Source organism: Anopheles maculipalpis, chromosome 2RL, assembly GCF_943734695.1.
Source record: "Anopheles maculipalpis chromosome 2RL, idAnoMacuDA_375_x, whole genome shotgun sequence".
NCBI lineage: Eukaryota > Metazoa > Arthropoda > Insecta > Diptera > Culicidae > Anopheles > Anopheles maculipalpis.
Window position 1 is genome coordinate 63,913,396 of NC_064871.1, and position 16,692 is coordinate 63,930,087.

The 16,692-nt window shown below is 38.3% G+C and overlaps 3 protein-coding genes across 11 annotated transcripts in view; 2 read left to right on the forward strand and 1 right to left on the reverse strand.

Moving 5' to 3' along the window:
- LOC126556283 (histone H1-like) overlaps positions 1-16,692 on the forward strand; it is a 591,209-nt gene that overhangs the window by 439,278 nt on the left and 135,239 nt on the right. The gene's annotated exons all lie outside the window — the stretch shown is intronic.
- Positions 1-16,692, forward strand: part of LOC126556243 (39S ribosomal protein L2, mitochondrial) — a 471,612-nt gene that overhangs the window by 414,549 nt on the left and 40,371 nt on the right. The window lies entirely within an intron of this gene.
- The window catches only part of LOC126556056 (rab11 family-interacting protein 4B), a 314,228-nt gene that overhangs the window by 27,199 nt on the left and 270,337 nt on the right, over positions 1-16,692 (reverse strand). For 5 of the 9 annotated variants that reach the window (XM_050211234.1, XM_050211237.1, XM_050211250.1 and 2 more), the window contains 4 exons: positions 5,742-5,864; positions 4,637-4,772; positions 4,436-4,525; positions 2,097-2,141 (listed from right to left, as the gene is read on the reverse strand). In XM_050211234.1, the coding sequence (XP_050067191.1) occupies positions 2,097-2,141; positions 4,436-4,525; positions 4,637-4,772; positions 5,742-5,850 (380 nt within the window). In that variant the 5' untranslated portion in view covers positions 5,851-5,864. The remainder of the gene's footprint in view (positions 1-2,096; positions 2,142-4,435; positions 4,526-4,636; positions 4,773-5,741; positions 5,865-16,692) is intronic. The other 4 variants (XM_050211242.1, XM_050211240.1, XM_050211241.1 and 1 more) reach the window with 1 other exon arrangement.

Genomic DNA, 16,692 nt, shown 5'->3' on the forward strand with positions numbered 1-16,692 from the left:
TTCAGAACCGTGTCACAATTCCTAAATCTTGTTCGGCTTAACCGAGACCGTCGAGATCAAAGTCACACAGTCACACGCTTGGATTTTGCACACCGGATGATATCATCGATCGCACAGGGAAAGCGGCTCGTGACGAGAGCAAAAATGTTTCCAACCGATCCTACCACCGCACAGCCGATCAGCGTGGCCCACAAGGTAAGGTAGGGTGTGTGTACGCAAATATGATTTGCGGTACAGAGAGCTCGCGCTGTTTTGGATTTCGTTTGCTGCTTTGTCTCTCTAGCTTGCCAGCGCTTCGACTGTACGACAACAACTGACAACTTTTGTTCGATTCTGCTTTACGACAGGCAAGCACAGAGGCAAATGCACGATACCACGGCACTCTTTGACAGCCGATGTGGGGCTCGCTAACTGCTCCAACCAACACTCAGTACGTTATGTTATTTTTGTGCTTGTCTGTGACAGCAGCATGGACGGGCAACGCGCCTTATTGGATATCGCCGTAAAGCCTTCGCGTTACGCCTGTCTGTGTGCTACGCTCGAACGTTACATACGTGTGCAGTAGGCAAATGGTTTTATGTTTTGTTGATTTTTTTATGATTCTTTTTCTTTTGACGTTACAGTTTTACCTGCCACCAGTTTTACGCGTGGCGAGCGTTTGTCGCGATGGATAGGCTAACATGACTTTTGTTTTCTCTCCAATCATTCATACCTGCTACCAGTACTCCAAACATAGTCTTAAAAATTTTTCATATTTTTGCAACGTTACGATTTCATCATAGGGCGTTACTATAATCATCAATGTGGACCATCGTCATTAAATATAGACAACCGAAATTGCCTGCCGAAAAAAAGACAATCAAGAAGGAACAATGGCAAATTTTCCAGGGAACAATCCGACGTAACATCCTAAGGGAATAGCAAAAAATAAATATCCCTCAGCCAGCGATAAAAAGTCAAACGTATAAAACATGTAATGAGAAAGCAAAACAGAAAGGCAGCAGAAACGTGTCACTCGCGTGCTGAATACATTCATCCAATTACTGTGCAAATCTCAACACATACATACAACCCCAACTGTGAATTCATTAGCCGAACAAATACGTGAGAATGTTGTTCATAATAGATTGATGCACGATACGCTATCATTGAAGAAAGACGATTCGTAGAGAATATACGTATAAGTTTCGTAAAATGATACAGCTATTAGTGGGATGCAACTCTTGCAACATATTGACGGATCAGATTTATTAGATCTTATATTGTAAGAGCCATAAACGAACACAGAATTAAAACATGCATTTCATTACGGTGCCGGTCTTTTACTCGGAAGAACTGTGTATTGCATATCATCCGAACCGCAGTGCAAAGAACTGAATTTAGAGTAAAATAAGTGTCAGAAATTCAAAATAGCAGAGTAAGACAACTCCAGGTTGTAAAGCCAAAGATATGCATGTTTATAAATACAAATATCTCAATATGTCCTATCTGTTTTCGTCATAATAATTTATGTTGCTACTTATTGTTCTTATTGCGTCGAAATTGTGAAAACACAATCCATGATGATGACCATTTTTAACTTGTTAAAGGAAACGGATTTGAATGCTGTACTCTGCTGACTGATGGGGCGTGGACAATACACTGAAGAGCTGTAAAACCACTTATAAAACAATGATGCAATATTTTCATGCTGTCTCAAAACCATAATGTCTATCAAATAAATTCTTTTCATTGGTATGTGACAATTATAACACAATTGCTTCAACATTCTCTACTTCCTCGATTGTACGCTTTGGATCTATTTTCCAATTAATTATCCATCGCAACTAATAACTCTAAGGGATACTCTAAGAAAGAAACTGGAATCTATACATACACTGTACAAACCGTTAGCAACACAAACAGGTAATGACGACATTTTTTTTTCATTCCACTCCTATGAAGCATCGTGATAATAGTTAAAAGGAAACTCAGAATAATGCAGCGTTTGTTGCATGAAGCAATGTGGAACACATCAATGCTCTTTTTCGCTCGATTCCGGTTTGACTTGACAAATTCTATGCAATGGTATCTAACAAAGATTGACTCATACTTACTGTCTCATTGATCCCCATCGTCGGTTCGGTAAGTTGTCGTTGTGACTGAAAGAAAGGTACGGAGGAAAAGTAAAAATTAGGCATAGGTTTTGATTAAAAGATTACAAATAGTTAGATTTAGACATAAATATAATTATAGATCTACACACAAACAAACTGTATTAAATTCACGTTTCTACGTTTTTTTTTCTGCAACCCTTTGGAATATGAAAAAAAAAACTCGATTGTCAAGGATCTGCCAACGAGACAGGAAAAGTTGCTGTGGAAAACGAATTAACTCCTAGGCCGAGATTGGTCGGTCGTAAAAAACGCCTTCTTGGACGCCGGTTTTGGTCAGTGCGTCTGCCTCGTTTGTCAAGGATCTGTATCACACGAATCTTGCTCGATTTTGGCAGGAACAGCTATTCATAATCATAAAAAGTATGATTGATTTGCTTTTCGATTGCTTGCTGTTGCCTTATCTTCTTGGGTTACTATACCATGCAATAGTCGTACAGCTTATTTTCCGAACTTGACTTTCTTTACTTGCTGTAGACCTAAACTATTCATTGTAGCAGAATTGCTTGTCCATTCATCTGCATTTAACCCACATCTTCCGCGATATATTGTGCGTGGGTCTTGATATATTAAAGCATACATACATTGACTCATTATTATTTTAAATAATCCTGCTTTGTGTAAGCTGAAACTAAATATAACGTTTAGTCTGATCAAACAAATGTATTCACAAAACAATGTAGTATAGGTCAAACCTTCTTGATTCATCTTGTAGTCAATAAGTAAATACACTCAAACCGATACTCAGTTGAACAATTATCTAAGTGATTTTGAATCGACATTCTTCATGAAAAGCATGCCAAATTTAAATAGTTTGTATTAATTTAATGAACCGATCATTTATGTGCACATTTGGAAACACCATCAGAAGACCATCAAATCTCGTAAAATAAAAACTCATTCACATACTACACATTATTATTTAGAATTTGAAGTATTCGATAAGCAGTACGGCCTGGCCGTCCTATATGAATAAACAAAATGATTATTCGAAAGCCCGAAGATTTCGTTTTCATCATGTACAGTGCTATTGTGTGTATTTATTATTTCTATTAAATTCTAACATGAAACACTATCTGAGCTTCTGTCTCTCTGAGCTTCTTAACTATCTGAGTTAAGTTTAACAATTGGTGCAAGAAACCCAGAAACTATTTTAATATCAATCGATTCAACATGGCCCTTTGTCATGTACTAGCTTTTATGACTATTTTTCTTTTGTTGAAGAAAGAAATGGAGTATATCTTGAAATATTAATTAACGTGCTTTATCAACGTAGTAATTTTTGCGGCACTATTTGCCTATATGTATACTTTTGTTTTTTAACAATGCTACTATTAAAATTTCATATAATAGTTTTCTTTGATAACAACAAACTGGAAGTATTTCTTTTTTTGTAAGATTATCATATTTTTTAAAGCAATCATATTTATACATATACAGCTTGTTCTACATACTCTGTGACTACTCGTTACGTGTTAAACAACAGTTACTGAATAAATTATAATATTCCTTGATGGTTTGACTTGCTTTTCTATGTTACAATGCTCATTCTCTCGTACAGATTGACTTATTAAAAAAAAAGTTTCTTTTCCAGATTATGAGTATTTCATAAGGTCAACCTATCTTTTTCTATTCAACAATTTAACACAACAGGTATTACATTATTAATTACAGTCCCGGAAACTCAAACTACCGCTACTACTACTACTACTTGTTGCTCTCATTGTTTTCTAAAGTAGTTTAAAATATTGTTTTTTCCTTACAAGAACTGTGCGATCTGATAAATAAAATAAACAAATAAAGTGTGCGATCTGCCATCTTAACTAATTAGTGATTTTCATTGCAGACGCTTTTAGACGTTTTTTCGCACGTTGATAGTAATGATGTAGTATGCCTACAACGTCGGAATTTGTGTTACTATTTACGACAAGTTTAATTAATTACATAATCTCTTCAACGATTCAACGATTGTATCGCAAATTTTCAGGTCTCACCGTGCTTCTCTTTTTTTCAATTTAAGTAGGAATAGATTGGAAATTGACAACGCTGCACTTTCCCCTTGGAATATCAATATCACTAATAAATAATTAGACTTTTCATATGCCCATTTTGCTAGGGCGTTCCAAAGTTCATTTGCTGAACGGTTCTTACTTGATTTGTTCGATATGATATGACCTTTGCATTATAAATTCTTCGTAAACTACTCCTTTCTATATTAAATGTTCCAAATCTATTGCAGACAAAACTTTCTCACGATTGGGAATTCTCATCAATAAACGAACCTCTTGGGAGCACCGCGCAAACTGGTCCGGCTCCACGAATGTCTGGTGATGCCGGAGTTAGTAGGATTGCCCGGATTGCCATTGCTTTCACTGTTATCGCCGACAGACACATAAAACGAAAAAACACAACATGCATATGTTAATTCTTGCTGCACTACATTTTCACCATGCACCAATACAGAATGTTACAGGTACACTCACCCAACAGCTGTAGAATTCAAATGTGGCGCCAATTCTAAGTCAACACCACCAGCTTCTGAGATTGATATGTCGTTGTCCCCATAGCATTCAAACGATTCTCCATCGGATAGTGAGGAACATTGAGATTTTGGCGCATCTGGAATAAAAAAGGAAGCAAATCATTACTAAAACACTTGATAATTCATGATACTAATGTACCAAAGACGTAATTTATGCCGCTGCAACAAAATTAACTTTGACTTTAAGCCCAATTAGACGCTGATACGACCAGGGGACCAAAAACAACGTTAAATAATCGATCAAAATAGATGTAGCACGGACATTATATAATGCCCGTTCCAACTATTTCAGCTTGATACAGCTATCATCGTAATTGTTGTGTGAACTATGGATGCCCATGATTCCACATATCGGACACATTAGAAAGCATTTCGTGACGCGTAACTACTCACGGATGAGGGACAACTTTTCATCGGCAGTTGTTGCATAGAAGCATACTTTAGCTCCATAAACGCCTAAATATCGAAAACATGCAGAAAAAGTATCGTAGAAAGTGGTTCATAAATGACAGCAAAAGCATTGACATCTGTTTGGTACAAATTATTGAAGTGCATATCATCGGAAAAACTTCACTAGCACGGATACAACCTGAGGCAAATATCCATCACCACAGGAAAGTGATAACTCACTTTTGCCACCAACTCTCTCTTTCATTGTTCCGATAGCATTCCTTGGGATGGCAACTGAAAAGCAAAAATGAAGAAATTTCACGAAAATAGTGGGGAGACGCATGAAAACAGAGCAATATGCAAACAAAACACCCTCAGTGCTCTCCACGTACACCTATTTATTGCCTTTGCTGGCGATGTAAAAAACCACCACTAATTTATGGAAAGTGAAAATAATAACAAACCAATGTCGGTCACGAAAATCATCGCACAGGAAATCGAACAAATTCAATTTAACAAACGAAATGTTTTGCAGACGCATAAAATTAAAATTATAGTAAAAATGTTCACCGCAATCGATGAAGAAAACCAGATTTTCTAATACCTGAAATTTGCAGATTTATAAACGATTTTGTTAATTATATCAAAGAACATACCTGTACTTGGTGGGCTCGAAGGAACTGGACTCGTGTCTACCGAATCTGTCGTGATTAGGAACGAAGGATGTTGTGTTTTTGAGCTTTTTGAAGGAGAAGGGGCCATCATCCCGAGCTGGTAATCTGAAATAAAAACATAAATTTATTGAAGGAATGTGTAATGTGTAATTGTTGTAATTGTAGACTTAAAATTCTTTTAAAACTTTAATATTATGGCTCAGAAAAACGAATGATACAGGCTATGGCCGAAAGAAAAGAATTTGTTTTGCTCATGAAAGGCAAAATACAGATAAATGTATCATTGTTTCCACCCCTTTTCCATTCTATACGCCCCTTTTTGATAAAAGTAATTTAAATAATCTGCAGTATGATAATATGTCCATTTAACTGTCACTAGTGGCACCAGAGTCATGACTCAAATTAGAAAGCAAAATCGTTATGCTATATTGCATTCCATAAAAGAAAAAACTATCATTCCTTCCTTGTGATTTACAACAAAATTAAAATAACATTTCAAATAAAAAAAAACGATTTTAAACAAATTAAGATTGTGCAGGTACTGCTTTTTGAACCAATTATAATACAAAATGTCTGAAAAACATTGAAAAAAGACAATTTAAAACATTTATTTGATAGTTCGACTTCACTTCACAAGCAATAATAGCGAACTATTGGGTTCCACGTGCTTGAGGTATTTTCGAGTGTTGAAAATCATATGAAAGGATTGAAAATACATTCGGAAGATTTCAAGACCGTCGAAATACGTCGTTCAAATTGCAGAATGAATTGGTAAACCCTGTTTTTCGAAACGAAACTTTTCTGTTTCGTTTGCATTTGCATGCAAATGCGTTTGCATGCATTTTATTAGAGATAATGCAGCTCCACTACAAATGACTATAAAAATAAGAACATAATAGATTTATTATTCTTTTTCTTGACTAAGATTCTTAAATAGGACTAGGTCACGTCGGCCATCCAAAGGCTTTCGTCTTGCCGACTTGCCGATACCACGTAACTCACTACGGTTGAACGGTCCAAATGGGATTTGAGCTCCTTTCCTGTCATGTGGAGGCCATGCTTCTCCACCGGGCCGCCCTGTTTTTCCTTCTTTTTTTAATTGTTTCAAATTAGAGTATTAAGAATTTTAGAAGTATTTTCCTGACAAGATTTCATTTGAAACTTTTACTAATGAGCTTATAATTGTTCTAAAGCCATTTTTGAGTTTTTAGAATTGTTTTTTTTTTAAAGCTAACTTATGTAAAATAGGCATTAGAACTAGTGCCTAGATGAATGAATTTAATAAAGTAGTCGTTAAACAGCACCCGAACAAGCCGGACGCATTTAAATCAATGTTTACACTTGTTAAGGATATTTTGAATAATTTGGCTTGACATATTATGGCACTCAACTTCAAGTTTTGTTGTTTTTGTTTGATTGCAAGCGATGAATTATTATTATTATTATTCTTCTTTTTTGCTTAACGACCACTAAGATTTACGCCAGCCATTGAATGGCTTACTAGACTTGGCTATGTCACGTAGTTGGATAGTCAATCCTCACTACGGCGGAACGGTCCGAATGGGATTTGAGCCCCGGTCCTGCCGTTTGAAGACCGGCGCTGCTGTCGCCTATACCACCAGGCCGCCCTAAATTATGAACTAAAAATGGTTATTTTTGTGGAATTTTAAATAACCGCATAGCTTGTGGTATAAAATTGTGTTTAGTGTCAACTAGTAATAGTTTTCTAGTCTGCGTGAAGATGTTTTGTTAAGACGCTATTTAAAATATTGGTTTTTAAATGTATTTTTGAAAAAAAAATCATGAAGACTACAGCAGCGGGTTACCCTGCCTGCTTCATCCAACTGCCCATATTGAAAATGGCAAAGAGTTAGAGCACTGAATTGATATTCAGAAAGATTAAGTCGAATTTCTAGTAAAATGAATAGTTGGAAATGTTTTAGCACATAAAATTACAATACCAAGCTTGAGAATGCGATCAATTCGTCTGTTGAACATCATAAGAATGTTGTAGAAGTAGCAGAACTATAACAGGTAATAATTCTCAACCATGGTGCCTTGCATCAGACACAGCAACAACCACCTGGCGTGTTATTAAAAACAAACGGTAAACATTTGCACATGAACTGATTCTTAGCCAAGCAACATCAATCTACAGATAACTCTGGCTCTGGTAAAACATGAACGGCGCTACCATGACTAATTATAGCTAGCAACACCACACGTATTCATACAGCAAAACGATCAACCCTTAGTAAAGCACTCTACTACTACATGAACAGGAGTGTACACAAGACGTTGGTTTCAGTTCGACCCGTTAGCTGAAGCTCGTGTATCTGATTGTATTGGACGAAAAGACTTTACCAGTAGAAATGTTTGAACCTGCAGCACTATGTTCGATATCGTCAATTCAACATGAAAAGGTAGCAAAGCTGTTCAAAATGGGCATCTTTTACCATTCCAGAATAAGTCGAAAAACAGAAACTAGAACAATTATCCCCTAATGTGTGCAACTCACTCATGTAGAGAAATGTTACGTTGAAAGCTAGGGATTTGTATCTCTTCTTCACTGTTGCCTTCAATAAATGCAGTTGCAACAGATCTTTCAGCTTTTCTACTTCTTCATCTATCCACTAATTCTGAATCGACTGCCATAAGAATAATCACCCTGGTTCATTATGGTTGGCATTGTAAACTTCCATGCATCAGCGCTACCAAACTCATACCCATACAACTAACCAATCAATCCAACCAACAACGATGGCCAATTTCCATTCTTTCTTCGAGGCTCAATCTGAATGGATGTGAAATTCCACCACACCAACGTGCTACAACGCGCCAAGGACAAGTCGACATTTCCAAAAAATTTATTGGCAACAGCGAAACCATCAGCAAATTTGCATCAATACCGCACCAGAGACTGTTGCTCGTACGGGAATTTATTACGACGAATTTGTAATTCGTCTAATAACAGTTAATGTCACTGTAGCGCAAGAGCGCATTGGCAGCGAATGTGACGAAAAGATATGCCCAACACTCATTTCAAAGAGGTCATTACACCTTGACCTACTACAACAGCCAATGTTTTGGTGGATGTATTGGGAGCTGGAATTATGGCTGGTAACTTGTAACATTACTTTTATTTCCGTTTTACTCTCTCTCTCTCTCTATCTCTCCCTAAGAAAATGAAGTCTACACCTTAGTTCACGCTTTTCCAACATACAAAGCTTCATTATTGTCTGACCTCAACACACAAATGAAAACATAGCTAAGCGTTCGATGGCGTGCCTGGAAATGGTGATTGTCGGCACACAAAAAAAACTCAACTGTCTGAAGAACTTTTTTGAAGCACATGACTATTGATTTTTCGGGGCGCACCAACATCCTACACAAAGTAATGATTGGGCTCGATTCTGTCTGAATTTGGACAGTTATCGATTTTTACATATATATTTTTTGTATGTGTGGATGTATGAGAAATTTTGATATTTCAATATTCCTTCATTTTAGCAGGTGAAGCAGATTTTAGCAGGGTTGGGGATAAATCTTTTGCTCAAGAGTCCACCCCAGCTTTAGATTGTCAAACCGAAACAATCAGATTCACATGTTTTATACAAATGTTAATAGAACTTATTCTATAACTAAGTTTAGCTCCTCGCAGTTTCGTTGTGGAGAACATCCAAATTTTCCTATGTTTTCAAAAGGTGCTAGCGACTACAACTGCTAGCGACCCTCTTGTGGCATCCATCCAAATTTTCATTCCCAAGCTACATTCTACAGGCAAAAAACTACTCAATAAGTCTGATTCTTCTTCCTCTTCTTTACTTGCTGCAGTCCTCCATCCACGGCTACATCCGATCTCCGACAGGATAGACTCCACTTGATCCAGCCAACGAGCTCGCTGTGCACCTCTACGCCTCGTGGCGAACGGGTCGCTAACGAGCACCTTCTTAGTGGGGCATGAGTCCGGCATCCTCATCACGTGGCCCATCCAACATATCCTTCGGACTTTGACTACCGTCAGGATGTCAGCACCGCCAAACAGCTCAGCTAGTTCGTGGTTCATTCTCATTCGCCACACGCCCTGCTCGCACACACCGCCAAAGATAGTCCTTAGCACCCACGGTTCGAAAATGGCGAGTCCAAGACTCGTACCCGTAGAGGACTACCAGACGTATCAAGGTGCGGTAAATCATGCATTTCGTGTGTTGTTGGAGTCTTCTGGAGGAGGCCTTATTATCACATACAAATTGGCAAGACAAGTTGTCAAAAACGGAAGATTCCAATTATGACAGCCGTTTGTGTTGTCCGATGAAAAAAAAAATTTAACGAAAGGCAAACTTACAAGTACACTGTCAAGAATTAGTATTCTCTAACACAAACGGAGACTTATATTTGTCAAACTATTTTCCGTCAGCTATTCGAAACGAAAAGGCGCTAAACGCACTCGGTCCTGTGTGTTTCCAGTTTTATTAAGCAATTCCAACCAAAATGTGAGTATTTTACTTCAGAAAGGATATTCTCGAAGAAAAGGACGGAAAAAGTATTGCCGAGCATCTTGCAAAAACGTTTCTTCCAAAATATTTAAACACTTGGTAAACGCCTCGGAGAAAGTTACTTCCATTTTGGTAATTCCCCTCCGCAAGAAACCGCAGCGTAGCAGCCAACATTTCTGTTGGCGTGAGTCCTTTTGCCTTTACAGAACTTTGGCTCAATTGCATCACGAATATCGAGGAAAATTTTCTTCGATATAAGAACATTTTTCTTTAATCTGAAAGGAACAACCTCGAGAACCTATCAAACAGGTTTTACTTAAAAGTTTCACAGGTTAAACTTACGCTTGATTATTAAGTTGCAAAGGATCGAACATACTACGAAGCAGCCGACGTTGTTTGGTAAGATCTTCCGTTTTCTCATTATCACAACTGATATTATCGCTCAGATGATTTACAAAAATCATTTTGATATCCCGAATATCAGCTACAACATAAAATATCTTCTCAACAAGAACAGTTGTTTACACTTTTGGTTTTAATTTTGTTGGTTTCATTACTTTGAAGATTTAACGAAAAAATGCTTAACAAAACTTGTCTGTCACAAGAACGGTTTCATAATGCAAGTTTATTTTCCGTTTGTATTGACAAGCTTGTCTTGAGACTTTTCCGTTCGTGAGAGATAATCAGGCTTAGTATCTTAAGGAAGTATTCACCGTTTTATTATCATTCAAACAATGTTTGAAGAGGCAGCAAACAATGGATAAAGAAGAAACGTTATAAAACATTCGTAAAAGAAATAATATATCTCCCAATAAACTTTGCCTACCGGATGCATTTCTATCCCGCCATTGTGGGCACCAATAGTAACACAACATATTTGCGGCAAAGTCCGAACTGATTGAACCATGAAATTTGTTGCAGATCATTGCTTCACTTTCTCTATTTTTGCTCGATCAATAGACCATCAGATGGGGAAACGGGTGCTATTGTCCCATCCAAACCAGTTGTGAATTGTAGCGCCAATTCGAGCGTGCAGTTTCAACCCGATCAGATCATTCGAACTTAATACCACACCTAGGACACCCTGAGGCTGATGCAGGCCTCCTGGCACGGGGGACGGGGTTGACCGTGCATTGACATTATTTCCGGATAGGCGACACGGGCATAAAAATAACTTTAGCTTGGACGCTGCTCACTGATGGCAAGCAAAAGATATGGTCTAGCATTGTTTTTTTTTCTACATAAACCAGCAACCTGTGACCAGCATAGTTTTGTTTTGATTTTTGCTTCTCAAAGTGTGCTTTCCAGGGTAATATATGGGAAAAACAAAAGCATAACTCAGCGCAACAAACAGCCAGAGCGCCGATTTCATGATTTCGGCATGACAACGAAACAACGCTTGTAAAAATAACACAGCAACAGATCCAACACACGTTGCGCGTTTTGGTGCGGTTCTGTTCATTGGGTTATTCGTATAGGAATGATCGTAGAACCTGTCATGTTGTCTTTGAGTTTACTTAGGAACAGTCGCCACTATACTGACCTTATCTTGGTGGAGACGGTTGCGTGAAAAATTATACTCAAAAACACAACCCAAACCCAAGGATAAAACGAATTTTCCCTACCCGTTACGCTAGCCATCCTAGAACGGTGCCAGAGGCCAGCCGACGTAATTCAGCCGGGTGATGATGCACTGTCGCAAAGAAACATTAGACGCTATTTTTAATTTCCCACTTTACTTTACACTGCCTGGATTCAGTTTTCGCACCGTTTTGTATATGTTTCAACGTATCGATATTTTTAATCTACGCGGCATATTTATGGTTTGTTTTGTGGTGCGCTGTTTAAATGTTAGAGTTTGCTAAACGATCAAGACAAGATACCGGGACTAAGGATTCATTACAATCAATTACTCTTTAGAAGGTCCTAAAGCATCTGTAGAACATTTTAACTTTTCCTCTTCAACAATAACAATCATATCGCGGATTTCAACACTTCACACTCATAACATATGTGCTGATCGATGATGTTGTTGTGCAATGGAAAAGATCATGTAACACGCAGAACTACAGCGGCGCATATGGCGTTCCGATCATCCTGTGCCTTCAAAGAAGTGCATCTGTAAATCCCTATCGTTAACAAATGTTTCTCTACCCAGCCAAATGCGCAGAAGCGTCCACGATCCCTTGGTGTACACCATTAGCACGATTTATCTTTATTTCCGTTCCGCTCCTTATGCGATACGGCGGTGTAAAGTGTCATGATCATCTCGTGCACTGCTGCCCATCTGTCCCAGTTTCCTATTAGCCGATCTCTTATGCGATCCTTCGCCTATCCGACCGGTGCTTCCAACCTTTCACCGAAAACAACACATGTGTTTCTCCTGCGCTTGTTGTATCCCACACCCTCGGCATACCAAATAACGGAGGACATGTGCAGAAGAGAAGCTGAGTGCTTCCTTTTACATACCCATATTGCACTCCATTTACTCAGGCGTTAGGATCCATCCGAAAGCAGTAGAAACTCAAGCTATGCATCTGTCTTAACCTGAAACCCAGAGGAAATAAACACATCCTCCTGAAAGAAATATGAACCAATGCAGTGAAACACGCCTGCAAAAATGGCTATTACGCTAGAGATAACTGCAGCAACAACGAATGTGAGTTTTAATACCAAAACTCAGGCGCGTTCCGTGGGAAAATCTGGCAGTGCGCTAATCAACATTCCTCACGTGCTCCTAGGTACGCCACTTACACACAAACAGCAGCGCCAAGCTGTTAAAAACCCTCAGTAACTCAGTCGTTGATCACATACGTTCCAATGGAGCGACGGCTACGTTTTCCGCCTTCGGAACCTGAAGCCTCGGTACACGGGAAGCCTAAAATCGCAAGCTATTTTCCGCGCTTTCGCTAACTATTCGGTTGCATAATTACGATGCCGTGGCGTTACGCGATATCTGCACCAGTACATCTAGACAGTCCCTCGAAGAAAGCCAACCCTATGGGACCTGGGGACTAGTGATGCGCGAGTCAGTACCACAACTCGTTCGCAGTAACGATTTCGATCCTCTTTTGACGGTTGCGATAACCATGCTAATACGTTTCGAAACTAGGTGTCTGGATGAATCAAGTCAAAGTACGATTTTACTCTCTATTATTACAACCATACAACACCAAGTGAAAAAGTTCCACCGATTAAAGATGCATCTCGAAAAGCAGAAGCGATGCACATCATTAACGCCTTCACGGTGCAGGTGGTTTGTTGATATGGCGCACTTTTCATGTACAAAGGTGTTGTCTTTCTAACACACTATCGATCGCTTTCCCATAATCCAAATAAGAGCATTTTGATCAATGAAAATTAACATTATTAAGACAAAGCAAAGAAACAGATCGTCGGGCGTCAATTAAACATTGAATTTGAATTATAAACCAAAATACATTTGAGTTAATTGTTTTAAAAAAATGATTTGACCATATACAGTACTGGACAAAATGATTCACACGCTCTAACTATTCTTTCTACAAGCTCAATATTTCCTTCAATGTAATAGTTACAATAATGCTATCTATAGGAAAGTTGTTGTCCTATTATCAGGCAATAATGTTGTAGAACTGAAGTTATCAGAATTACGCATGATTTTCTAAATATATACTATCTTTCAGGAAACGATTAGGATCGGTATGGACAAAATAAATCATACACCAGATTTCTTATTCACAAGTTGTGCTTATATCAAATATCTCCTTTTATTTTTTAACCCTTAATATTTGGTATGACCACGCGTTGCCTTCACCACCGCTTCAATGAGAATCCGTAGATATTCTGGATCAATTTTCTCCCACACTGTTTTCAAAACATCAAAATAGTCGTCTTTGTTGGAGATCGAAGTTTTGTCCACTTTATCGTCCAAATAACACCATAAATTCTGTATCGGATTCAAGTCACGAGATTGGGGTGGTCATTCGAACGCCTTAATTCGGTTAGATTTGAAGAACGCAGTTGTTTTTTCGCCGTATGCTTGGGGTCGTTGTATTGTTGAAAAATGTAATTTGTTAGGTTAGAATAGTCAGGTCAGTTTTCAATAGTGAAATCTCCAAATTTTCATTCAACAAGTTAATATATACATCTGCGGTCATAATCCCATTGATATTCACCAAACTTCCGACTCCAGACCTCGCCAACGATCCCCAAACCATAATGTTCTCCTCTCCATGCTTTACCGTCTTCTGAATGTATAGTTCCTTAAGTCCGTCACAGGATCTGCGCCATACTCTGGATCAACTTTTTTGTCCAAACAGCTCATACTTGCTCTCATCGCTCCACAACACGCTTTTCCAAAAGTCTATGGACATTCCGGCGTACTTTTTGGCAAATTCCAATCTCTTCCGTTTGTTTTGCATGCTTATGAAAGGGCGCTTCGATGGCATCGAACAACTTTTCAAACCACTCTCGATGAGGCGCCGGCTTATGGTACGGCGATCGACATCCAGATTCATCGTTTCCTTAATTTCCCTGGAAGACATCTTAGGGTTTTGCTTCGCCATCCGAATTATTCTCGCATCATTACGACGGGTTGTTATGCGATGATGTCCTTGTCCAGATAAGTTGATCACAATTTTAAAGGTTTCGTGTTTTTTTCCAATAGAAATCGAATACTTTTCAGCAATTTTCCGGAAAGCAATTCCTTTTTTGCGATCGCTCATAATATTTGATTTCTCACATCGAGCGAAATTGGTTTTCTTGTATGCATATAAAGCTATTTTTAATATTTTTCTCTGCAATACTCAAAACTTTAATAAAAATACTATATTTTTTTCGGATAAATCATGGTATTTATCAGAAAATTTTAAAAATACTCCTGCTCTTTATTAAAATGCTCTTTATTTTTGCTTTGCGCGTATGATTTATTTTGTCCAGTACTGTAACTAAAATAGTTTTAAAAGTTCATGAAGCGGACAGTAAAAATGATAGTAATCATTGCAAAAAACAAACCGTTCCACGTATGGCAAGCCAGTAAAGCACCTATAACGATCACTATAATGTATTAGCATCACCACAATCAGAGCACGTCTGCAAATGATCACCTGGCTTTATCGAACACTATTTGCAAACAAAAGCTGTGTATGAAAGTAGCTGAAAGTCAAGTGCAGTCTGTGGCAGTTCATGAAAAATTCATAAGAAATCATTTCTCCTTTGCTGCCGAGGTATAATATTCAACAAACACTTGGCATCACGTGCAGCCTTTTGCCTCCTACTGCTTAACATTAAACTACACAATTTACGCTGCATTTAACATCCTTAGCGGCCGTCGGACGCTATGGGCTGGAAATAGGCGAAAGCAAAGTTCAAGTCGCGAAACAGATTTGTAAATTTGTTGGCAAGTTTGACACCAGACGTCACCGAAAAGATTGATTGAGGCACATGTAAACCTTGGACATGAAGAATTTTTCCACTGTCATTTGGTAAAAGTTTACAAGCGCATACAACCAGCCCACAAACCTAAAGGTATTATTATTATCCAAAAGTGAAAGAATGCGTCATAGCCTGGTGAAAAGTATTAACCCAATAAAACGGCGCGTCTTACTTTTGTGGCAACCGGGTCACATGACACGTTTCAGTGGAGTTTGGATCATAGAAATTCATACCACCGAAACGCACAGTGCCGATTATCTTCATCAGTTCAGTTGGTTGGATGGACGAACAAAAAACAAAACAAAATCATTTTCCCAAATGACCCATATACTGAGTCTACAAGAGCACAAAACTGCGCACTAAAGAGCCACGTGCAGTTTTTAACTCCAACCTCTTAGCTTTGCAGGTTGAGACATTTGTGAGAAATGTAAGAGAAAGGAAAGATCGATATCAAAAAATTACTTTGAAGCATACAAAACCAAACGCGCCTTATTCTGTCACAAATACAGCATAAATTGGTTTAAAAGGAGAAATATCTCATCTAAGACTTCACACAGTAAAAGTTCATTGTGAGCTCTTCACTATCCGGTCTAAAGTGATTGACGATTTAATATTTCTACCACACAATTATACGGCTCTCGAGCATAATGTGCCACTTAGTAACTTGATCACATTCAACATCTTTAAATAGTGATCATAATACTTCACTATGCATCACCACCGCCGTGTACTCATGAAAATTGAAAAGCGTACCCCTACAGTCTTTCCGTTCTACCCACATGAAATAAACACTTTCCTGTGTCGCAAGCAGGAAGTTTGTCATTATTTCTGTTTTCCAAATTATTCTTCCAGTCCTCAAAATGCACCACAAATCGGAAGTGTGGCTCGCCCGGTGTCTTAGCCTTTCAATGTTGAAGCCCAAAACCACTTGGGTTTCCTTTGGACGTCGTACACAACCGGTCTTCAGTCCTTTCTCGAACCTTTTCTTCTTCTCGATTCTCAATTCCGGTCTTTTACTTCCG